Here is a 27,301-nt window from a genome sequence, read left to right on the forward strand (position 1 = left end):
TATAAAGTCTTCCTCGCCTCACAGAAAAACTCAAAACCTGACCTTTTCCTCATGGAAATAACAGGAGAGCCGCCGCCGTTATGGCCACAACTAGCTGCCACCTCCATGCATCACCGCCGTCTGCGATCACGATCTGACCTCTTCACCCCACCAGTTCTCATCATTCTCTTGCCCACCATCGCATTGCTTATCTTGTTCTTCGCCGTCCCTCCTTTTCTGTCGACCATTGCCGGTCAGATTTTTAGACCAACCGGCGTCAAGAAAAACTCCGATTCCCTCAACGTTTTTATTGTCTTTTTCGTCATTCTTTGCGGTGTTTTCGTTAAAAGAAACGACGGCGGGGACGGGAACGACAAGTACAAGTACAATAGGATTGATGGTAGTCATAATAACAAGCTAAGCCATCCCGTTCAGCAGCGATGGTTCGATCAGTATCCGGAAAGGAAGATCTACCCTCCAGTGAACGCTGTGGCATTGGCGGCCGAACTAACCGGCGTGAGGAGGTTGAAAAGAAGCAGTAGCTCGTATCCAGATCTGAGACGGGATTCTTTGTGGGAAAATAGTGATGATCGGTCTCGTTTTTTTGATGATTTTGAGATAAACAGATATCGATCTGCAACAAATAATTATGACGATCAAGCTCATAAGCTTCGCCGGAGCTGGAGAAATGATCTTTTTGAAGATTCTGAACCCAAGGTTATTCCTTGAGAAACCTTTGTGTTTCGTTCTTCGCCTCCGTCATCTCTTCCGTCGATGTCTCCAGCTCCTTCAACACCGCCACTTCCACCGCCTCCTCCGCCTCCAGCTGCTACTTACCTTAAACCAAGGCGAACTTATCAAGCTGTTGGACAGAAAGAGAAGGTGATGAAGCCTCTTATTGAATTCGATGAAAGTGAGTCTCCGAAGCCAGTAACACCACCGCCACCTCCTCGGCGACCACCATCGCAGCTAATTCAGACGGTTAATAGATCAGAACAAAGGCATGCGAAATTGGAACGTCGAAGAAGTAATGCAACCAAAGAAATAAATATGGTTTTTGCTTCTTTAAGGAAGAAGAAGAAGAAGAAGGCCAAGGATCATAATCATGATCATCAATACGATTATACTCTGCAATCTCGACGAAAACCACCGCCATACTATTCCACCACCATTCCCCCACCGTCACCACCACCAATGCCTCCACCACCATCCCCCCGTCTTTCAAAAATACAATCTCTTCAAATCGAAGGCCAGCAAAAGCAAAAAAAATCTATTCAGCTCCTCCGACATCTCCGCCTCCGCCTCCACCACCACCACCACCATTTTCCGTCCCGAAATTTATGCAAAACACCAAAATCCCACCAACGACACCACCAGCTGCACCACCAACACCCCCACCGGAACCTTCAAGAAGGCGAACTACGTGCAAGGCCAACAGGTGTAGGTCACCATTGCCAACAAAAGCCAACACTAGCAGTTATTATGAGGAGAATATGAACAGCGGCGGGCAGTCACCATTGATCCCGAAGCCGCCACCTCCACCGACATTTTCAATGCCGGAACTTAAATTTGTGTTCGGTACTAGTTCTCCGGACATTGAGGAAGGCAATTTTCCGCCAAGCGTGATGGAGGGTAATAATGGAGGGGTTCCGGTGGTTTGTCCCAGTCCCGATGTTAATGCAAAAGCTGAAACTTTTATTGCCAGACTCAGAGATGGGTGGAAATTAGAGAAAATAAACTCCATGAAAGAGAAGCAAATGATCCATTAAAATTAACACGGTTGAAGAAATCAAGATGATACATTTTTCAACCTCTTTTTTTTTTCCTGGTTGAATTTGATTTTCTCGGTCAACTGAGATCATAGTGATATTGTTGAGGAAGCCTCACGGGAGTTAAAGTTTTTGTTCACTTTCATGAAGGCTCCTTGCAAGTTTGAGTGTGTGTTTGTTTGTTGTGTTCGTAGTTGGAGCTTTGAACTTGTGTCTGGTTTGGATGTAACCCAACTTTGTTTTAGTTTGCTGATGCATTCCAACCGCCGCTGATTGTCTTTTTTGTTCACCAATTGGAGCCTCACTTGTGATTTTGCAATTTTTTATGAAGATTTGGGATATATATAAGTAATTTTTTAATAAATTATGTAACGTAATATTTGATTATAATTTTTTTAGTTATTTGTAATGCAAATATCATGTAGATATGTTTTTTTCCAACTTAAGATTTTTTTTAAAAAATAATATCTTTTTATCACCGAAGTCATTCAATAAATAAAATTATATATAAAAGTTAGGAAAATTCTATAATGCTAGACGAGTGTTGAGCATTATTAACTTAATTTATAAAAATTTAAAATTTTAAAGGACTTAACGTATAATTCTAAGTTAATTAAAATTTTTAAAAGTAAATTATTTAAAATAAAATATTAATGTAGACTCAAAAATAATTAAAAAATAATTAAAAATTTAAAGGCAAATTATAATAAAATATTAATTGCATTATTTTCCATAAATATTTTTAACAATAATTGGATCAAATATCAACCTCTAAATTAAAAAATCCTAAATATTTTATTTTAAATATTGTGCCTTTAAATTTTTAACTAGTTTATAATTATACATTGAATATAGTAGAAATTCTTTAAATTAATACTCGGTAAATTAATAAACTCTCTAAAATAATAAATTTGTTCGGTCCCGACTTGGGCCAATGTAAAAAATTGAAAAACTCGATAAAATAATAAGATAATAATTTTTCGTGAGATTCCTTTATAATTTTCGGTCCCAAGAAAATCATAAATTAATAATTCATAGAAACTGAAAAAAAAAATATTACACTCTATTGAAATATGATTCAATAGTTGTCTGTTTTCCTTTAAAGTTCAAGTCTATTTGGAGTTCATTATTAATTTAACTCATTTATTGCAACATAATTCTAAGAGGCATAGATTAATTTGCCTTTTTGTTTGGTATGTACAGTATAATTACTTAAAAACTCTTTAAATTAATAATTATTAATTTATCGATAAATTAATAACTCTCTATATTAATAAATTTCTCCGATCCTGACATTATTAATTTATAGAGTTTTAAGTGTACTTTATGGTTTTAAATTTTTATAAATTAAATTAATAGTACTCGTCGAGCGTGGTTGACTCGTCATATCAAATTATCAAAACTCATAATCAAAATCTAATTATATATTAGATAATATATTTTTCACCAAAATTTAAAACTGAAGATTCATGTTTGGATCATTTTATTTTTTAAAGTATTAAAATTGGACATTCAAGACTAACATTAAATATAATCCTCTCTCTCTTATATATATAAATGATACTTAATTTGAGATTGGAGCAAATTAGCAACAACAGCTGTGAAAGGTGGGTTAATTAAATGAAAGGCAAAGCCGTGCTTTGTTTGGTCCCATTCCATATTCATTGCTTCAATGCTCAAATCAAACGATGAGACCAGGGTGATCACTTTGAACATTCAGCTATGGACAGTTTTTATTTTTGATCATCAATCTTTTAATTTTATCAATTAAACCACTTAATTGTTTAAGTGTTGCCAATCAAATCATCCGTAGTTAATATTTAACCGACGAACTGGCATGTTTGTTAAAATATTAGTATGATTACAGATTTATTCTTCAATATTTAAACAATTTATTGATTTGATCATAATTTAATTTAATAAAATTAATCTCCAATCAGATGGTGACACGTGTCTAGTTATATATTAGAGTGTTCAAACTTTGGTCCAGGAAGAAACTTTTTAAATTTATTAAACTAAATAAAAATTACGATAAAATCGATAAGTTGTGTAAATATTGAAGAGTAAATATGTAATCATACTAATTTAAATACTTAAGTGCTTTATTGATAAAATTAAAAGATTCTTATATCCACAATTAAATGATGGTCCATTTAATGGAATTTTGAAATTAATTGACCCTCCCCCACCAAATTGGCTGTTTTCCAATCTCACCATGCCTTTTTATTTCTCTTATCTATATGTGAAATAAGTAATTAAACTCCATGTGTCCTATATGAGTATGTCTCGCTTTTTTCATATATTTGGAAGAAAATAATATCACTTTGCTTGTGTGATACACAGAAAAACTAAATAATTTACTAGCATTAAGAACGATGTATTATTTCAAGAACAAAAAGAGTAACCTAACAAATTAATAAATAGAATGTTTATATCTCAAGATTTGAGGCAATTGCCCCCCTACCATATCACAACGTGGGATGCCATTTTCATACAACCATAATTCGATGCTCTTTTGAATCTACAACATTTGTGATGGCTGAGAGCCTCAACCCCCGTTTTCTTGTCTCTTCAACTTAATTAACATACCACCCATTGCCAACGAACACGACCATTGCCGGCGAACCGATAGTTCATCGAGTAAAACCCGAGACGATCATTACAATGATCACCGAAAGGTTTAAGTACAAAAAGGTTAACATGACTTAAAACACATCATAAACCAGACAAGCAGCAATTGATCAAAGCGAGTTTGGAATCAAGCACCAACTGATCAATGTACCATATTCGACTTTAGTCTTTTGAGTGTTTACCGAGTTCGGAATCTAGAGCTGTAAATTGATCCTTTCAGACCATTTAAATATATCGCTATAAACACGATCCCCACCGAGGTCTTCACCAGAAGCCCCTGCTGCAACTCGGAGAACATCCTCGATCAAAGCGAAATTCCCCAACAATCAACATGAGAACCACTTTGAGTGCCTCGACCTTCTAGCATATTAGCCGGAGGAGCATGATTGTACTCCCGTATGTAAGTACGAATTCCCGAAGGATTGAACCTGGTTTTACCCCGCCAACCTTTCGCACACATGAAACCTGCACTTATAACAGGAACTGTTTCGTCGCCGTCACCGGAGAAAACACCGCCTTTTAGACATGAATCTTCACTATCACCATCTACCGATGTGTCTACCTGAAACGGAATACGGCAATCACTAGGACTAGCTACTTTGTAGATATAACCTCTTTCGGTGGAAAGTCCAACTCCATACAATGAGTAGATTTCCATGTCTGGAGCATTTGGCAGCCTGCAAAATCATCCGGCATTTGCAAATCCTCAAAGAAAATATCAAAAACCGATTAAATAACCGAGAAGTTGAAGAAACTCACTTTGTTTCCAAGGGGTTTGACCAATATTTGTAATGTTCATACTTTGGATCATCCAAATCATCGGCTATCCCATACGAAAAATGAGAAGCTCCCCGTGCCATCAACTTCGGGGCAACGTAATGAAGCAGATCCAAAATCGATCCGGTGGTGTAGACTTTGTGATCCGCGACTGCTTTGATAGCTTTTTTGCCCATTTCATGATACTCTAACCATATGTCACAATTGCTTGAGTTGGCAAGCTCATCACCCTTTGCAACATTCTGCAGATCAACAATAATCAGAGTAAGGAACCAATTATCCCCTAGCATGCAAACCAAATAGCACAATTCATGATAGTCTTCCTTTTATAATTGCATTTTGATCTATAAAATCTTCCATTTGGCATGACACTACCTTGAAATCAGCCCTCTCAAATTTGGAAGAATGTGTCTCAGACCACTCTTTCCCGAATGAAATAAGTCTCCCATAATTCACACCTTTCGTATTACACACATAGCTCTTTGAGTTTTCACTGGTATTATGTGTGCTATTGTTCTTCCCCTTTTTCGGACCATTGTCGAAGCTATCTATTTCAGGTGACCAATCAAGACCACCCCAGATTGTTTCCCCACCTTTTGGTACCATCGAAAAGGTGGCATCCCAAGTTCGGAACATTCGCATTAAATGCTTAAAAGTTTGAAGACCAAATACATCCTTGTCCAGAAGACCTGGTACTTGAGCCCTGTTTCAACAATGAACATTTCATTTAGCTCTCGAAAAAAGATAGAAATGCATTCCCATGTCTGAAACTATTTTCGGTTCACCAAGAATTAGAGCAAACATGTTGATAGTACCTGAGATTTGCTATATCCCTGACTTCAATAGAAAAATGCAGTGCGATCGATTTCGGACTACCTAAAAAAGGCGCACCGACGTTCATTACTGCCTTTATGTGCCTCGCGCACCAATCCGATCCACCTCCACCACCCCTAGGAGCTGGTGTTTCAACCCATTTCATGAAGTGCAGAAAGTACTGGACTCCCATCGAATGCGGAACAACTACTACCTTTTTCCCACCATGTGTAGCTACCAAGAGTTCAATGTCACTTTTTATTCTAGTTAAAGATTGGTCCCTGACCTGATTTATTTGGTAGAATAAGCACAAATATATTTGGTAGAAACAATTAGAGAGAACTGTAAAATTTCAAATTAAGAGCATACCTCAGTGTTCTGAAAAGATAACCTCCAATCATAAGCAGCCATATGCAATGATTTTTCCTCATAGCCAATATGAGCCAAATTAGAAATCACGACAGCCCAAACAAAATAACCTCTTGCAAAATAATCAGCTGCCACAAGTCCAGCTACAGGCCTGACCCTTATACCAGGAGGGTCGAATCCAGTTTCATTATCAAGTGATATGTGTTCAAGCCAGCATAATGGTCTGCAATGAAATTTGAAGAACAGAAGGAACTCTAGTAAACGTCATGGACAAGGACAACTTAACTTTTAAATACAGTTTGAGGATAAACACAAAATAAAATGAACCCTGCAATCTTACAGCAAGCTAATGAACAACTTTGCAAGCTTAAATTACCATGTGGAAAGCTTCAACTATTACAGAACAGAGTAAACAACTTGTAATCCAACACTGCCACTAACGACAGAGATCAAGTTGCAGAAAGAGTAGCCAAAGTTACCTTTCTGATATCCCATAAACAAGCATAAAAGAAAAGGTAGAAGAATTATCAATAATTAAAAAGGTTTTAACTTTATTTAATAGAAAACAATAAAAAAAGATAGAAAGTCAAGAAGCAGTTGCAGTAATAAGCAATCATCATAAAAGAACTTTGAATATTTCTAGCCTTCCGTTATATGAGTATAAAAACAATTTACGGACATGCATATCTCCCGAGAATGGCAAAACCCAGAATGAAAAAGAAGAAAAAAACTAATACCTTTTATAAAATTCTCCAAATGAGCCACCCCAAAGGCGTTTCCCAAGCAACCCTTCAGCACACTGCCTCCCTTCCCAGAGCTCGAGCCCACCGGTTACAATCCCTGGAACAAGCACCACAGGGTGGTTCGCCGTCAAGCCCTCTTTCCTCAGCTTGACACCAGGCGGATCCGGCAATGGCCCCGTTATAGCCGTTGCCACGTATTGCGGGATGGAATCGGGCATTGCGTTGTATAAGAAGAGCAAGAACCACCACAGTGAACATATGACGCCAATGAACCAACAACAATTGTCCCAGCAGGACCATTTTTTAGAGTTATAACTTCGTCTTTGGGGACTCTTGTATTGGTTCTTCTTTTCATCTTCTTTGTTGAAGCTGGGATCGAAGATTCGCGACTTTGAGAAATCAGTCACCTTCCTCCACCGCAAAAACGACATTGTTTTAGACCCCAGATAGGACCTATAGAATCTAAGCGGTTTGCTGCTCATTTCTGCAAAGTGGTCAACAGCTAAACCCTTTTAACGGTACTCCTCACGCCAGTCGCAGGCGGAGTTATTTGTGGGAGGAAGCACGAGAGTGGCCGCTATTTATGCTCGAAAAAATCTTTTTTTTTATTGTTTCAGATCCCTCTGACAGTGGCAGAATATGAATAATCAATGAGCAATGAATGAGGCTATCATTCACTCTCGACCTCACCTTTCGTTCCGTCGACGGAAGCAGCCGGTTAACGGATGAATGAATGGCGAGATGGGTTTAGGGGTGGGTTGAGTCAAGGTTAAAAGTCACACCGAGTTCATGCGAGGACTAATACGTTATTTATGTTCCTTTTATTTTCCCCCAGAAATGAAGCCGAAAAGAAGCAGGCTTTGCTTTGTGCTGGGTTTTCTCTTCTGCAGTTTTAAACTTTAAAACGCCACGAGGCTCTAATTAGGAGTTTTTACCAAAAAAAAAATATTTACCTTAACAACAAAATATTACATGTAAGACATCCTTTCTCTAAATATTACTTAATTAACACTCTTTTCAACAAAACGTATATCATGAGGCACGCCTTCGAGGAATTTTATCCGAGATGACGTCATGGTGGAAAGGTACAGATCATGAGGCACACCTTCATGGGTCCTATTCGAGCTGGCGTCACGTTGGAAGGCAGATCATGAAACCCGCATTCACTCGAAAATTTGACACGTACATGAAGGCGTGTATCATGAGGCGCACCTTCCATTATTCACATTGAATTATTGCACACTTCATTATTATTTGAGCTTTAAATCTCAACTATTCACCCGTCTCCCTCCCCTATAAATATCCTCAAATACAAACATCAAATCATACCAAAATTATTTTAGCATTCTTCCTTCTATCAAGTTAAGTAGATTTTGTTATAATTTTTATAGGGAAAAATTATTTTTTTATTATATTATATTTATTTTATATTTAATTGTTTGACGAAATTTTATTGTACTAATTATTTTTATTATTTTTTGCGGTTATAAAATGAAATGTGAGATCATATCTCGAGACATTTTATTGATACGGTAACAATATTAAATTGTGTTATTTAAATTATTCTGATTTTTTTATTTTTTAGCATTAGTTTATATTTTAATTCGTATATTATTTATTTAATTAAGTGTATTTCAACTATTATTTTTGTAGATACATAACTCTCAATCTTTCAAACTCTCAAAATGAGGTGTATTTAAACTATTGTTTACTATGATTGATAAATTATGGAAGATGAAACCAACGTTGTCTTCACATCATATCATTCTGTCAGAATATCCTTCAAGAGAAACATAACTCTTGAAGAGTTGATCACTAAAATTTCAAGGAAGGTTCATGTTGGAAGTACTAGAAGATTGTCATCACTTCAATACAGATTTCCAACTACACTATTTCTGTTAACTTGTACAACGTTCGAACTCTCTAACGATGACGATGTTGCTATGATGGTTGATGCTCAAAATCAAAATTCAGACGCTGACACACAAATGTATGTTATATTTGTTTAAGTGTTTGCGGTTCATGGTATGTTATTATGCTCCCACTATGGGCTGGCTCAACAAGATGATCAAGTTGACAGTCCAACTCAAGTAATGTGTAATGATTTTAACTCTTCAATGGGAAATTCATATTCTTGTACCATCGCATCAAGTTCAATGGGGAGACATTCATCAGTAACTTGTTACGATCTCTACCGAGGTGGCTCCACGAACAATCCGTATGGAAACATCGCTTCCAATTCAAGGGGAAGACATTCATCTGCCAAATTCTTTGACCTGAATATGGAGATGCCTTTGACACAACAATCTGTTTAGTACCCATTTGACATGATGCTTTAAAGTTCCAAGGGAAAACATTCAACTGCAAGCTTCTTCGACCTCAATGTGGAGATGACTGCGACACAACACTCAATTCAAAACCCGTATAAACACCATGCCTTCAAGTTCAGGGGGAATCGGTTCCCTCCTTGGGGGGAATCGATACCCTCTAGGGATGGAAAACGGGAGCAGTTTCATGGATTCCGCACCGCATCAGCTCCAATTGGAGCGGGGATGGGTATAATTTTAGCGGGTAGTGGGCGGGTTTGGATTTATAAAGTGGTACCCATCGTGGGTGGTGGGCGGGTAATGGGTTTGAGACATTACCTGTCCCGCATCCGCCCGCCCCGCATCCGCCCGCCCCACATCTGCCCGCTCAGCTAAATATCTATTAAATTTTGGACCATTATGAATTTAGGTGTAATTTTAGAGACTAATTTATAAATTTTAATATTATATAATATATAACATATAATTTAACTAAATATTAAGGATATTTAGTCTTTAATCTGGTATTTAATTAGGGAAATATTCGGCTCTTTGATTAAACTCATGATCCCACTAACCACGTCACTTTCCATGTTCTTTAGCCCATGCTGCCCATCCAAACACAAATTAGCCGTACTATAAGCATTAACATCAAAAGCAGTAGTTTCCATGTTCTTTAGCCACTCAAAATCCATATTAGGCGCACTATGAGCATTAACTTCGAAAGCAACACAACAATCCAGCTCTGCGACTACATGCTCCCTACAATCTGTCTCTATAACATTCGTAGAGCCACTCCTCTGACAAATTGAAGCATGCGCTGCTACCCCATCACGAACTGTCTGCGAACCAACTCCAACATCTCATTAGTTTGTTGTCAGGCGGGTCTAGATGGGTATGTCGCTAGTGGGTAGTGGGTGTGGGGATGGATTTGAAAATGTACCCGCGTGAGCGGGTGTGGATTTGAAAATTTGTACCCATCATGGGTGGTGGGTGGGTGGTGGATTGAAAAATAGTAGGTGGGTATAGGGATGGAGGATGGGGTATCCGCACTCGACCCGCCCGTTTGCCATCCCTAGTACCCTCTGAGTAAACTGTAAATTTTTGCTTAAATAGAGCTCGAAATACTTTAAAATTATTTTAAGATTGAAACTTAATTTTACACTTTATTAAGGATTGAATTTGATCTGTAAAAGACTTGGAGTAATATTTTGATATTCGAGTAATTAAATCGAATATACTTAGAAAATCATTTGTAAAATCTTAAAATTCATTTATACTTAATTTGTTATATCGAAACATCAAAATGTTTTCAACACTAATGTTTGTGTCTATGGATTTAACTCATCAATCAATGATGTTGCAATTAAGAATTACAACATTCATAATTTTGTTCACTCCACAGTCGACCGGTCCACACTAAAAAGTATGTTTGCTACTGTGTCCAACATGATAACAAATGCAATTGGATGGTTCGTGTATCAAAGAGGAAGAGGAAAAACAACATATGGGAGCTAACAATATACAAAAGTTCTTATACATGTTGTGCTAAAGTGATCAACCAGGACTATCCCAACTTGGACTCAGATACTATATGTCAAGTCTTCATGCCCATGATTAAAGCAAGCTCCCATATAGCTATTGTGGTGTTGATTTTAGCTACACAACCTCAATATGGGTACACCTTCTCCTACATAAAAGCATAGAAGATAAAGGAGAATGTCATTAAAAAACTTCACGGCGAGTGGGATTTAATTTACAATGAACTACCAAGTTGGTTTAGGGTAGTGCTCAGACTGAATCCTGGGACAATAGTCGACTTTGAAACTTGTCATACATACCAAAATGATCGAGTGTTTCACAATTGATGCCAATTCTACCGGTTTTTTGGACTTACCCACAGTGCATTAATGTTGTGAAATACTGCAAACATGTGGTTCAAATTGATGGGACATTCTTGTATGGAAAATACAAGCAAATTTTGTTATTGGCAGTTGTCCAATATGGTAATCACAACATTCTTCCAGTTGCTTCTTGCCATTGTTGAAGGAAAAGATATATATTCTTAGGTTTTTTCCTAAAAAACTTACGCTTACATGTTGTCACGAGGAAAAAATCTACGTCATTTCAGATCGCGGAGCTGGGATCAAAGTAGCAATGGAGTCTTTGGGTCCAATGTGGCAACCACCCTATGTCCAACATCGGTACTGTATTTAACATATTACTGAAAACTATCATAAAAAATTCGAGAAGAATGATGAGCACCAATTACCTGTGCGCTTGGATATATCACATTGCCTAATTTCATTTCTCAATTATTTTCATTTTTTATGGGAATTTAATAGTAAGTAATACATTTAACGCTCAGATTATGAACTATTACCTCAACGTTTGAGTCCATGCTTTAAGATTTACGAGGAAAAAATGAGTAATGATACAATTGCATCTGCCTCATCAATAAAGAAATGTGGTTAAATGCATACGATGGTGGATATCGATATGGACACATGATGACTAACTTGGGTAAGGTTATCAATTCGACTTTAAAAGGGGCACGCCATTCACAATAACAACTTTGGTTAAAACGACTTATTTTCGTTTGTGAGCGCTTTTTGCCAAGCTCGGGGGACAAGCTCTAACTTGTATGCAAAACAACCATACTTATCACCCAATATTAGTTGCAGATCTACAAAAAAGAATTACTACATCAAATGGAATGTCTATAACAAGCTTCTCTTGAACCCGTGAACTATTTCATGTCACAGAAATGCCACAACCTCTTTAAGGGATTGAAGCTAACTCGTTCAAAGTTAATATACAAGACAGGTGATGTGACTGTTGGCCTTTTCAAGCTCTGAAGTATTCATGCTCCCATGTCATAACAACTTGCTCTTATACCCGTCAAGACTATAAATGTTTTGTAGATCACGTATACTGACTTTCAGAAGTATTAAGGTATATGAATTTGAGTTCCCCCATAGGTAATGAGAAAAACCCAGATGAGGTTCAGAATTTGCTTTTGATTATATCATATTTGTCCTTATTAAGGTTCCAAAATCCACTTGAATTCATTGTGATATGAATATTCGAGAGACATCCAAAGAAAACAAAAGATATGGGCATTGTAGAAACCTAGGCCACAACAGGAAAAAAATGTTCATCTCTTTTATCATGACATAATCGTTGATGCTGTGACGATGTAATTGTTGTTTATGAAGCCTCAATTTGTGTTATTTCATTTTTGTTTAGTTTTCATTAATGTGCTACTCAAGTGATGGGCTACTCAAGTGAAAATTAGATAAAAACATTACAAACTAAATAATAAAAACAATTAAATACAAATGTTACAATTCAAAAAATTAAATAATAAAAAATAAAAATATTCATAATTAAATAAAAATATTAAGAAAAAAAATAAAAAGAAGTTTATCGATGTCTACATCTTGAATGTGTTCCACAAGGTGGTGATTGTCTATTTTGATGAGGATTTTTTCATATAAGTTGCTCTTCCTCCTCACTCTCATCATCATCATCAGCAGCAGTAACATCTACATTTTGTTGATGATGGACGGATGATGATGTAACACCTCTATAGAATAAGGACTCTGGAGGTGTATGACTAACCATCCCACCGCTCATAGAAAACTGTGAAAACTACGAAAACATCGACATCGATAAATGTGAAAACTAAACCAGAGGTGTCTGTCTCTAGTGAAGCATCACCTACCAAATAAGGCATCATATAATGACAGCGGTGCTATCTTAAATGGTTATGGTGTCATCTGAAATGACTACAAAATATAAATCGGTATATACGATGCTTCTGTTATGATTATGGTGTTACAATTGAGGATGAGCCAAAAGTGTATGCTCTTTGTCCACTTGTCGATGGACGATAAGGTTGTGACAGTGGAAGTTTTTCTTGATGTCGATGAATGCTCCCGCCTCCTGCTTCCTTGAAAAGTAGGAATGTCATCTCATTCGTGTTGAACCATTGATAATAGTCATCCATAACCGAATAATGATCGACATAAATCGACTCCGTATGAGGAATACATCTACGTCGATTCTTCTAGATCATTACCCATTCACCATGCTTCATCAGCCAGTTGACATCTTTTTTACCCAGTCTATCGATGTCATACATTGTCGAGATTTCTAGGTGCTTCAGGAATAGATTGTACGAATCCAAATTGGTGGAGCACGTGATCATTAGGATGCTACTTGACAATAGAATAATATATCAGAGGGACCGCCACCATCCATACATCTAATGGGCCACTCAAGTGAGGTAGAATGCAATGCATCATTTCTTCAGTACAGTAAGGAGCCCATTGAAACTAAAAAATATATATATAATTCTAATCAAAATAATATTCTAATTATATAATTACAATTAAAGCTAAATAATAAAATTTAAATACATATCTCTATACTAGCCTTTTGATCAATGAGTAGCCGAATTTCTTCCAATTCGTATGGTATATCACGATGTTTTTTCCTTATACATGACCACCTATTTAGTGTAAATTTTTTTTCATTATATACTTAAAAATTATTTATATATGAACCCAATATTGAAATTACCTCAACAATAACAGGAAAATTAACGAGTTTTTCACGATCGAACATAAAAAGGGCATACGATACCACGCCCAATACTGTAGAAGAAGGAGACATCTGCCGATATCAATTTTTTTATAATGAGCCCGACACATTTCTCTATATAGAGATGCCAAAACCGCGGAGCCCCAATTGAATGAGCTAGAAACTCAAAAATCTGTGAGGTGACGCAACCACATACAATGAACTTGGTTGAGAGATTTATCGGGTATCAAGATCCCTCCTATGAGTTGTAATATGAAAGCTCGTGCAAATATTTTAGTTTGTTCCTTGGAACATTTTTCGCTAAACTGTCGAAAATTTATAGCCAACCATGATAGTTGTATTTGACCACCGTTGAAATTAAAGGGGACACCTCCAAGATACTTATCGCAAAATGAATGCTAATCACCATCCGTCACACCAGAAATAATATCCCCATCTACCAGAAGTCCCAAATGTATGGAAATATCTTCCGGGGTAATAATATACTCGCCGCATGAAAGATGGAATGTGTATGTCTCTGGTCTCAATCTCTCAATCAGTGCAGAAATAAGGTTGGGTTCAAGGTTACAATGCCCTTCATATTTCTCTATATCATCGAATCCAACTGCGGCTACATACAGCCAGACACAACTCAGTATCTCTAACTTAACGTTAAGAGTAAATAGATCTAATATACGGTCATTCACCTAATTAAATAAATAGTATACAAATTAAAATATAAACTAATAACTAAATAAAACATTCATATTAAATAAAATAACATAATTTAAAATTATTACCGTATTGATAAAATGACTCGAGATATGATTCTCATATAAACGCAACAATCTACCTACCATTTTATAACTACAAAAAGTATAATTAATATAATAAAATATAATAAAATAATAAACTATTAAATTATTATAATATAATAAGAAAATTTAGCTTCTAAAAATGATAATTATATCTTCTTAAAACTTGATAGAATGATAGATAGAAAGAAAAAATATAATATTTTTCGTTTGTGGTGTGAGTGTTGAAAGGAGAGGGTATTTATAGAGGGAGGGGAAAGAGAGGCGGACGAACGTTTGTGCGGTATTTATGGAAGAAGATTGGATTTAAAATGATTCGCGCCTTTTGCCAGCTCGGACAGAATCCCGTGAAGGCGTGCCTTATGATACGCACCTTTCTACCATGGTACAAACTCGGATAAAATCTCGAGAAGATGCGCTTCATGATCCGCATTTTATTAGAAATGACGTTAAATCAATAATATTTGAAAAAAAGTGGTAATACTTCATTGTTAGGGTGATTTTTTTTTTTGTTAAAAACGCCCTCTAAATTAGGCATGTACTTTTTTGTTTTATTCTTCTTCTCTTTTAATTTTTGTTTTATTCCGTAGTCATAGTCATAGTCATAGGATTCCTTTTCTTTTCTTTTACTTTCTGTTTTTCAGAATATTAGTAATTTTTAATTTTATTTCATTCTTAAATTTTATTTATAAAAACAATTATATGGAATAATAGCTTCTGTTGTCTCACCTGATCATCTGAGCACGAAATCCGAATCAACACCGTTGCTTATTACGGTGGAAAGATAAAGCTAAAAACAAATAACTCTCCTGGACTAAAATAAAAACTTCATTACGAAGGTAATAAATATTTTTATTTTCTAAAATGTAAACACTTAAATCCAGACTTTTAATAAATCATATAAGAAATATGTATTTTTTGGGTGGACAAAGAAAAAGCTCGAATTTGTAAGATATCCCTTGTGGTCCACTATTTTCTTTTGCTTGTAAAACTAAAATTACCCATTTCTCCTTTTCAATCAATGCGACGGTTGGCTGAGGCTCCACCCCCACTATTTATCTTTTCCTTTGCTTCATAGGTATAGATGGAAGACAATATTTTCTTTATATATTTTTTGGGAAATTAAAAAATAATCAAAATTAAAATGATAAATATTTATATATAATTTATTTTTTATTTATTATTAAAAATAAGAAAGTATATAAGATGACATAAATTATCATATCAATAAATTTACATATTAATAATAAAGTATACATAAATTGTTATATGAAACTATACAATTTTTAATAGTCTTGTCATCTTTTTCATTAAAATCGTGATAATTTAAATTTTAAAAGTTAAAATTTGAATCTAACTTAAATATTTAAAATAAATTAATTAAATATTAAATTTATCTGTGTATAATAGTCATAATAGATTAGGCAAGTGTTTGGTTGTAGTGATTGTCAGTTTTATCTTTTTCCTTCTTACTAGTGATAGACTTATGCGATGTCTCATAACATAAAATTAAGTGTACATCTATGTTTCTTATATTTTATAAAATTAATTTAATTAATAATACTATTATTTAATAAGAGATTTAATCTAATTATGTTTAAATTTGTAACTATTTCATTTTAGAAATCAAAATTATAAATAAGTTAAATTTCTATAATGTTAAATTATTGGTTGAGCTTATTCTTTTTGTTTTGAAATACTTAGAATTCAAATCCGATCAAAATTGTTAGATTGCATATATGTCCAAAGATTAGATTATATGTTCCATTTAGTCGAATAAAATATATATTATTTTAAAATTTAAGACTTTAAGCTACCTCTACCCAATGCAAATCGCTTTATCTATGAAATGAAATATATAAAAAATAATATTTTAAAAAAACAACGCAATAAATTTTCAAATTGATTCAAGTCCGGCGCAATTCAAGTTAAAACTTAGACAAACATTTGAAATACATCTTAGTCAATTTACACACTAAGGTTGGAGCAATATAAATCACTCATTTATTATAATGTTTTCTTTTTCTACAAATATCAATTATTTGGGTCCAATAATTGTTCGCACGCAATTTAATCTCTTTCATTTGAAACACCAAACAAACACGTACATCTTAACATCAAAGTTATTTTTTTTTTACAAAAAGTTTAGGTGAGGAGTAGGCCTGTAAATGAACTAAACGTTCAGCGAATCGTTCATGAACCGTGCTGCGGAAAATTCGTTTATGTGCGTTTATTTATTAAATAAACGAACATGAACAAGATTTTGTGTTCATTTAATTAAATGAACGAACATGAACATAGGTCTCGTTCGTTCATTTACGTTCGTGAACGTTCGATTATGTTCGTTTATGTTCGTTCGATTATGCTTGTTTATGTTTATTCATTTATGTTTAACACAATCTTCTTAAATCAATTTTGGTGATCAATTTGTAAGTATCTTAAAAATATTAATTAATCTGATATTCTGATGATCAACTCCATAACTAACCCAATTTTATTTGGAGATTAAATCCAATATGTTAACCCGTGAGGCACCTCACACCTATATTCATTTCCCTCATTTTTCCCCCAAACCCTAGTGTTCACTGGAGAGTGGAGACTCTGTGAAAACTTCAAAACAAGTTATATTATAGTGCAATCTGAAGTTTTACAGGTCTGTTTTCATCTCTTTCTCTATTTTATTTGGCTTAATAGTTGATATGTAAAGTTATTGCAGGTATCTTCACATCTAAAACTCAAGAAAACATCATACTTCTTTCTAGAAATAGATGAGAAGATAAAGGTAACAATCGGAAGTATATGAGCATCAGTAAAGAGAAAAATATATAGAATTTGCCAGAAAACAAAACAAATGTTTCTATGCAATTTCTGAAAAAGAGTATAATAGCGAAAGTAATGAGTTTTCCAGGAAAAACCCATTATTAAGTAGAAAATACGCTTTGACAATGAACTTTTGTTTTCATAGTTCTTGTGTGACCTTTAGTTGTGGAGTAGACTTTAGGTACGTTAAAATTTTGAATGGTGGTTTAACAATAATATCAGTTACGATATGTAGCATCGAAGGGATTTTGGATCTATGTTATTGCCTTGTAGTCCAATTTGTACCGTTCGAAATCTTCATGCTGTTAAATTTTCTACTCTGCTAACGGAAAAGACCATTATTAACAAACCTCACTAAAGTCTGACATTGATGTCATAAAACTTTTAGCCGGCGAATTTATTAAAATAACGTAGTGGAAAATGATTGTTCATATGTAATCATGGACCACTAAGATAAATGTTATAGCGTTAAATTAAAGTCGTGTGAATCATTTAATATCTTTAAAAGATCGATCGAAATGTTTGATATCTTCAAACATTTCATCACTGCAAATCAGCTCTTACGCTATTTATCACTGTAGATTTGGTTGATTTGTATTGTCGATTATTTTTCATGAAAGAACAATGGAAGGTAGGGTCTCCAACGTTTATGTTCGTGTTCATTTATGTTCGTGTTCATTTATATTCGTTTATTTATTAAATGAACGAACATGAACAAGTTACATTCCTTAATAAACGAACATGAACAAAAAAAAATTGTTCGTTTATGTTCGTTTATTTTTTAAATGAACGAACATGAACATACATCCGTTCGTGTGCGTTCAGTTCGTTTACAGGCCTAGTGAGGAGTGGATCCTTGAATCCAAGTCTAGGGTCATGACATACCTAAAACCCAATTAGGATTAATATAAAAATTTACAGATTGTCTACCAAGAGTGACGATAGTAAGATTCGAACTTGACCTTACAAGAAGTAGACTTAGTAATTAAAGAAAATATTATTCTCTTTAAAAATTATGAGTTTAAGCAGTTGAGTATGTATCGCAAGTGATTAAAAAATAATATAAACAAATAATATATTGTAATTACCCGGACTAAAAAAAAGGGTAAAAATACACAAATAGTCCCTCGATTTATGACTGTTGGAAGTATTCATTGGGTGTGAACACGTGTAAAGCTGCTGTGAAGGCGGCTAAGAGTGTTGTGGGCCCAGGTGAAGTTAATTAGGGTTGTTAGCTTCTAACCATGCAACTGCTTTTAGTTTCAGAAGTTACAGAAGCTTCTCGTCTTTATAAAATAATGCTATATAAACCGTGTATTGTACTGAGTTTTTCAATGAATAAAGAATCTTGTTTCTTCTTGCTATTCTGTGTACAACCAAGTTTTTCAACATGGTATCTTTGGCTATTCATCCTGGAGCTTTTAGTGTTTTTCGCTGCTCGTCAAGATGTCTCAAAGTCTCGTGGGACAGTTGATTATTGATTTTAATGATACCCTCGTGGAATTCTCGTCAAGAAACGTTCAGACTTTTACCAATAAACGTGTAAATATTGTTCTTGATGAAACAAACTTCTTGTTGTGGAAACAACAAGTCTTGTTTACGGTGCGAAGCCATAGTCTTGAGCATCTTTTGACCGGGAGAATGAAGCCACCGCCGGAGAATGTTCAAGATGACAGTGGTGTGATGGTTGTCATTTCAATGAGGAGTAGGAAGAGTTCATGGCACAGGATAGTGCGCTCGCCGCATGGTTGTTTTCCACTGTAAGTGCTCACTTACAGCCGCAATTTGTGGGAACAGACACGACGACTGTCGTTTGGCAAACAGTTCTTCAGTTCTTCACCAATCGATCTCTGACAACTGTTATGAGCCAACGGTATAAGCTTCAATCCCTCAAGAAGGCAGATGATACTATGAGGGTGTATTTGACTTGAATAAAAGAAGTTTGCGATGCACTGGCTTCTTGTGGGAATCCAGTGTCTCCTATGGAGCATATTACGTGCATTTTGAAGGGGTTGCCAAGGGAATATCACACTTTTATGGCTGCTTTAACAAGATGCAGAGATACTCCCTCGTTGGAAGGAGTGTGCACGGCGTTAGTTGATGGTGAAGCTCAACTAGTAGGTTTCAATGAGCAGTTTGAGAGCATGCCACTGAGACGCATGTGGCGAAAATAGAGATCACAAACACCTCATCTAAAGGCTCGGGGGTGTCTGATCAAAAGCATTACAAGCATACCTCTTACTCTGGTGGACAGAGTGGAGGAAGAGGTGTGATCGACCAAGGGTACAATGTCAATTGTGTGGCAACTGGCAAGGTTGGACATTTAGTAGATCGCTGCCGGCATCATTACGATCTTGAGTTCAATTGTGTTTCGTTTGGTGGTGATCGGGTTAATGATTCTGGGAGTGCTCACTATGTGGGGTATAAGTCCAGCGTAGTGATTGTCGATGTTGCACCACCAGTTCTCATGGGTTTTCTTTTGAAGGAGGTCGACATTCTCAAGCTCGTGGTGGAGCTACTGGGTAGGAGAAGTGGGTTGTAGATTCAGGTGCTACACATCATGTAACACATGATGCTGATAATATTGATCATAAGGCTGAGTTCAGGGGACCAAGTAAATTTTTTGTTGGTAATGGTGTTTCATTAGGAGTTAATATGGCTGACAATCTGTTCTAGCTTCATTTGTTTCTCATGCTTTAGTGTTAACTAATCTCCTGCATGTTCCAAAAATAACAAGAAATCTTATCTCTGTATCTAAGGTTGCCAGAGACAACAATGTGTTCCTAGAATTTCATGCTAGCTCGTGCTTTGTTCGTGATGAAAATATGTGACAGGTTCTTCTTCAAAGGAAAGATGATGGTGGTTTATATACCTTTTCTGTCCAGAATAGTGCTCGTATGCATGTTCAAGCTGAAGTTCATTCCGTTCAGGCTTCTTCTAGTTCGTGTGAATTGTGGCATCGAAGACTTGGTCATCCAAGTCATGAAACTCTTCTAAAGATTTGTAATAGCATTGATGTAAAGTTTTCAAAGAATTTTAATAAGGTGTGTAGTTTGCCATATGGGAAAAAGCCATAAATTGCCATTTCACAACTTATTCTGCTCATTTTGAACTTGTATTTACGGATATGTTGGGGCCTTCACATATAAGTTCCAATGGCTTTCTCTATTATGTGTCTTATGTTGATGCGTATTCACGACATACATGGGTGTATTTGGTAAGCGAAAAGGTGCGAGCTTCCTCATCGTTTGATTTGTTTCAGAATATGGTGAAAAATCGGTTTGGTATGGGTATTAAAGTAGTGCAAAGTGATTGGGGGGAGAGTATACAAGCTTGTCGAGTGTTTTGCTTCGAGCTGGATCTCCCATTGAGTTACATATCCGCATTCTTCTGAGCAAAATGGGGTCGTGGAACCAAAGCATCGTCATCTTGTGGAGTTAGCTCTGCTGTTGCTTGTACAGGCTTCTCTGCCTATTCGATTCTGGTCGTTTGCAATAACCACAGCTGTGTACTTAATCAACATATTGCCAACTCGTGTGTTGGAAGGAAAGTCGCCTATGGAGGTGTTATTTGGGAAGTAGCCTGATTACAAAGAAATGAAAATGTTTGGCTGTAGATGTTTTCCTCACTTTAGGGTGTTTAACACAAACAAAATAGAGTTTAGATCAAAATCGTGTACCTTTCTGGGGTACAAACCGCCCAAGTCACTAGGGTTATCAATATCTTACAGCTGGGGGGGAGGGAAAGTTGTGATATCAAGGCATGTTGTTTTTGATGAATTTGTTTATCCTTTTGTAGAGATGGAGTCATCGAATAAGGAGACCTCTCTGTGTAAATGTGCGTAAAAATCAAGAGTGTTGATAGTGCCTCAGAGAAATCCTGGTTCTCAGTGTACCAACCTGTCGAAAAGTGCTTGCGGGAAAATCAATAGTCAATACAGGTTGGTCATGGGGTGGTATTCACGAGGCAGTCAATGCCCAATGTGTAATGAGTGGTTCAAAAGTACATGAGCATACTAGTTATACCGAAAATTTGGGACAGGAGCGATGTGATGTACCTTCTCATGCAGGTGATGTTACTAGGGAGCTTCACGTGAAATCTGTATATGATGTTGTAGTGCCTAGTGAATCATGTGTGCAAATCGACCATTCTGAGTCATTACCTAGTGGACACTTTTGGCTACATTTGGTTTACGAAATTTAAAATTACGAAATAAAAGATTATTAGATAATAAGATTAATAGAAATATTGTATTTTATGTTTAGTTGATTTAGTAAGAATGTAAGGTTATAATGTTTCGTTAAAGAAATAAAAGATTATTTGAATGTATATTTTACCAAAATTTTCTTATTATATATTTTTTAACAAGTTAAATTCTATTATAATATTACTATAATTAATTTATATATTTTCTTTAAAAATTTTAAATTCATAAAATTTATATAATTTTTTTTACAAAATTGAAAAGATAAATATGTTTAATGAAAGGGTAAAATTTTATTTTAACCCCTCAACTGCATATAAAATTTTAATTATAGATTTTTTTTGTAAATCTAAAATAGTTGAAGGATAAATTTTTAATTTAACTTTCGTAGAATTTTTATTATTCAACTACAGAAGAATGATATTTTTGAGAAAAAAAAAAATTAAGGGCATTTTAATCCAAAACGTCGGTAATCCAACAATACCTAAGAAAAAAGGGTATTCACATTCATGGTAATATACCCTAAAAAATCCACTACTGGTAATAAAAGATTATCGAAAATAGGATCACTATCCAACTAAACGGGAGAATGAATTGGGGGATAATGAAGGTGATGGAATCCTGCAACAGATTGCTACGAATAACCTTATCACTAACAGACACTCAATGACTACTAAAAGTAAGAATGAAGTGTTTAAACCAAAGGTTTATATGGCTATAAAAGACGATTTGAACCATGTGATGTGTATGAAGCCTTAAAATCTGCACAGTGGAAAGAGGTTGTTACTGCTAAGTATGAGGCTTTAAAGAAAAATTGAACTTTGTCTCTTGTTCAGCTTCTAGAAGGCATATCAGTAGTGGGCTATAAGTGGTTTTTTAAGTTAAAGAAGAATACAGATGGCTCAGTGCAGAGATACAAAGCTCGGCTGGTTATGAAAGGCTACTCTCAACTGCATGGGCAAGATTTTAGGGAGACATTTAGTCTGGTGGCCAAGTTTGCTATGTTGAACGTGGTGCTGGCTCTTGCTATAGATAAAGATTGGGAACTTAGGCAAGTAAACATAAACAATGCCTTCTTGAATGGGGACCTTGAGGAGGATGTCTACATGCAGCAGCCACCTGGTTTCGAAGAACAATCAGCAGATGACATAAGGTTAGTTTGTAAACTTCATAAAACCTTGTATGGTTTGCGTCAAGCACCTAGAAATTGACATTCGAAGTTGAAGACTCTCTTGGTTACAAAGGGGTTTATGCAGTCAAGAGCAAACACTTTATTGTTTATAAAAGAAGGTGATAGATCTATTGTGTTCACGTTGGTGTATGTAGATGAAATTGTCATGACTGGCTCTTCTAGTTTGGATATTGAGGAGACAATAAGACAACTTCACGTGGCTTTCTTCTTAAAATATATGGGTCAATTGGGATACTTCTTGGGTCTTGGAGTTAAGCATGCTCGTGGTTCTCTTGTGTTGAGTTAGAGAAAGTTTATTTTAGAATCGCTAAGCAAGACAAAGATGTTGGAAGCTTTTTCTGTGCCTACACTGATGATCTTAATGTCAAAGTTAGCTCAAAAAATGGCTCGTTTGCTCAGTGATGCTCATGAATATAGAAGTATTGTTGGATCCTTGTTGTATGTATGGCATACTCATCCTGATATATCTTATAGTCACTACAGTAAAAGTGTTCTGTAGCGGCGTTTTTAGTTACGTTTTTAGGGTAAACGCCACAAAATTTAAGCATGTAGCAGCGTTTACAATCGAAACGCCACAAAATACTACTTTAGCAGCGTTTTTTCAACAAACGCCGTAATAGAGTGGTAGTTTAGCGGCGTTTATAGCTCAAACGCCGGAATATAGTTGTTTATAGTGGCATTTTTTCAACAAACGCCGCAATAGAGTAGTAATTTAGCGGCGTTTTTATAGAAATGCCATAATAGGGTTGTTTATAGTGGCGTTTATCCAACAAACGATGCTATATAGAAGTAATTTAGTGGCGTTTATCAAACAAACGCCGCAATCAGTAACACAAATCTGGTTTTTAGCAGCGGTTGTAGCGGCGTTTATTAAACAAATGCCACAATCAGTAACACTAAAACACTTACTTTAGTGGCGTTTATGTAAAAAAAAACACCGCGATAGCCAGATATATAGTGTGATTTTGTAAAAACGCCGCTAAAATTTCGTATTGTGCTGACGTTTTTATTAAAAACGTGGCTATAAACGCATGCATTACTGGCATTTTTTGAAAAACGTCGCTATAGAGTTGTACAATAATGGTGTTTGTTATAAAAACGCCACAAAATCACGTACATTAGTGGCATTTTTTCATGCAAACGCCACAAAATGATAATTATATTTCTCCACTTTCTCCTCGTCGATCCCTAATTCTTTTGAACTTCTTTTTCCTTATCTTCCCTAATTCTTCCTCGAAAAACCCCAACGCATGGATATTTGATGATTATGGTTTGTTAGACAACATTACAATGTTTGGTGGTGATATTCCTTCACTTCACCCTTCAGCCCCTATTTGGTCATCTAATTCCCTCACTTGCTGTAATATTCTCAGGTTCCTCTCTTCTCATTTTCTTTCTTTTTAATTGAATTCTTTTGAATTTTCGAATTTCTAGGTATCATATTAGTTGTACATTTCATGCAATTTCAAATAGGTTTCAGACTTTGGGTTCTCTAAAAAATGAAAGTTTTATGCTTTATTTTAGTGAATTAGGTTTACAAAGTAATTGTTTTCGTATTGGGGGTATTTTACGAGATCATACGGGGGCTTCATCTTGCAAATGCATCTCCTTCCTTCGAATTTGAACTTCAAATGGAATTGTGCCTTCACCTATCACTACTGTATGCAAGGACTGATACCTGCAGATTAAGATGGGTATTAGAAGGGTCTTCAGCATTTATGGCTTCCAGGTACTTCAGACCATAGCTGCAGATTAAGAAGACGCTTTCCAGGTATGGACTGATACCTCGAATTATTAAACCAAACACAGAGTTTGAATTTGGGCACTTGAACCAAACACAATATGGTGAATTTGTTCTGTTAAGTTTTTACTCTCTTTGTCGTTGTTAGTAAATTATAAGAGAAGAAAACCTTGCTCTGGGATTATGTTCTCGCTTCAAATCATCTGTTTCTTATGAATTTTGTTGGCTTTTCCCATTTCTTTTCAATAATGATTGTCATCACTGCCTGTATGCTAATAGCTTTTGTTTATGGCACAACTGTGTTTATATATTCAGTCATTGCTATAATTATCTAATGCTATCTTTGTTGTAGTTTGTGTTAATCTCATCCATACAATTTATTTCGATGAAAATATATTTGCAAAGAAATAATTCCCCTAGTAGAAGAAGAGTGTTTGGCTGTTTGGAAAGTTTAAGATCAACCAAGGAAGAGATAAAAATGAACAATATGAACACTATATAGAATAATGCTTGTGAACAATGAAAGCTCGAATAATATAAGACTTGCTTGCTTTTTCTTTGGTTTTCTTAAATTCTCTTTTTGTAATTTTATATCTTGGTGTTAGTGATAAGATTTTCTAACCTTTTCATGTTATGTTTGTATCAGGTATTGATGTTAGTGAACATGATATACGGTTTGTTGAGGACAATTGGGAGAGCCCGATTATATGATCTATTTTAATGGTGGCTTTTTTTATGTGGATGTATGTTTTCCAATTTGTATAGTTTCATGCTATTGGTGCCTTGAGCGTATACTTATGTTACTTTTCATGGAAAATGAGTAATCTTCACCCTTTTTCCCTCCCTCTTTTAGCTCGAAGAGTTGTTCTGAAGGTTCATAGCTTGATGCCCATTGATTCTCCCAAGAGACCCAGACTTAGATTGTCCTCTTTAATTTATTATTCCCATTGAGTTATCAATATATGCATCCTAATGGCTGGAAATGCTTTTGCTTTACCATTTATGTCCAATGTGAATAATTATTCTATTGAATCGTGTACTTTCAGGAAGGAAATGAGTGCTTATTATTTAGAACATGCCAGTGTTGGCCATATTCAAAAGCATTTTGATTTTTTTGAGGAAGAAGCTCGTTCATTATTTGCTTCAGGATTGTCAATTCCTGCGTATGTTTACAAATGTTCCAATGATTCGTATTCCTAATTTTCTCCTTATTTACTTTCTCTTTATGTTAACATTTTATCAATAACATGCTAGGTATGATCAGCTTCTTAAGACATCTTATGTTTTTAATATCTTGGACTCTAGAGGATGTATTGGGGTAACAGAGCGTGCTCGTTATTTTGGTCGGATGCACAGATTGGTCACGCCTCCTTATTTCATGTTCTTACAAAGTTAGAAATTTAGAATTTAGAGGCATCCAATGTGGAAATACCTCAAGTGTATCACGGGGATGTATTTCTCAGAATTGTAAAATGTTTAGTGTGATGCATTTCTCAATGTCAATAGATTAATTTTTTATTGTTGTCATTTTCTTTATTAATTTAGTGCAAGTTCCTGTACGAGCATGTACACCACATGGGAGCTTCAATTTTTCTATATGTGACATAACCCAAGCCTTCTTTTGTTATTTCAGATATCTGTTAAAAATCTTTGTCCGAAGCAAGAAGAGAATGAACTTAAGGTTCGGGTACCTCATGTTTCAAAAGCCTTTGACCTACAGGGAAATCCTACAAAGGTTTTGGTTGCCTCTTATCATGCTTTGCTAAATGTTTTTCAGCTTAACCGAAGGAAGTCTGCTATTTTGTTCAGTGATTTTGTTTTGTTGGGTTGTATAATTCAGTAGTAAAAGGATTCTGACAGTTCCATTGGAGTTCTGCATTTTTTTTCTTTTTGTTTCAACCCATGTGAAATTTGTTATTTACTGCAGGCTGCTGAGGGTTTTTGCCGCAGATATGTTGTTCCACTGGACTCTATGTTCAGAAAGGCAGATGGTGAGTCAGTTTGATTCCTGCATAATACTTGATTCTCAGTATTCTGTGCTTCATCTATTTCTAGGCGAATTTATATTATATAACCCATTAAAATCATGATAAAAACACCAAATAGGGGAAAACAATAGGCATTGCATATTTCTTAACCAACATTCATTACGATCTCCTAAGATCCATGTCATGTTGTAAAAGGAGTGATGTTTTATTGTTTGGTCAAACTCAAGGAAATATCTTACAGTTTCATTCGTATAAGTTCCACAAGTTCAGAGCAATTGATTTGTACCTACTTGGTATAAATGATTGTCTTGAAGTTACTTTATTAATGGCGAATTATTTACCATTCGGTTAAGTTGTGCACTTTACAGTAGTTAGATCATATTATTGCATTCATTGTATCTTATTGGGCCTAATATTTAAGTTATTTGATAAAATATATTATTTGTTGAGGGAAGTCCAAGTCAGATTTGTTCGATATGGGGCTGAGGATGATGAATGGGTTAATGTAAAAAAGGCAGTACGAGAGCAATCTATCCCATTTGAGCATTCTGAATGTAATAAGGTATC

At 35.3% G+C, this 27,301-nt stretch overlaps 1 protein-coding gene and 1 pseudogene across 1 annotated transcript; one reads left to right on the forward strand and one right to left on the reverse strand.

Annotated features, from left to right (window-relative positions):
* Positions 1-753: 753 nt before the first annotated feature.
* On the forward strand, positions 754-1,748 carry LOC120176746 (formin-like protein 5). Its single transcript, XM_039183097.1, has 2 exons — positions 754-1,195; positions 1,258-1,748. The coding sequence occupies exons 1-2, from the start codon at positions 754-756 to the stop codon at positions 1,746-1,748; spliced, it is 933 nt and encodes a 310-aa protein (XP_039039028.1).
* A 2,466-nt stretch (positions 1,749-4,214) lies between these two features.
* On the reverse strand, positions 4,215-7,824 carry LOC120176768 (annotated as a pseudogene).
* Positions 7,825-27,301: the final 19,477 nt, after the last annotated feature.

The sequence above is a fragment of the Hibiscus syriacus genome, unplaced genomic scaffold (assembly GCF_006381635.1).
Source record: "Hibiscus syriacus cultivar Baekdansim isolate YM2019G1 unplaced genomic scaffold, ASM638163v2 tig00112253_pilon, whole genome shotgun sequence".
NCBI lineage: Eukaryota > Viridiplantae > Streptophyta > Magnoliopsida > Malvales > Malvaceae > Hibiscus > Hibiscus syriacus.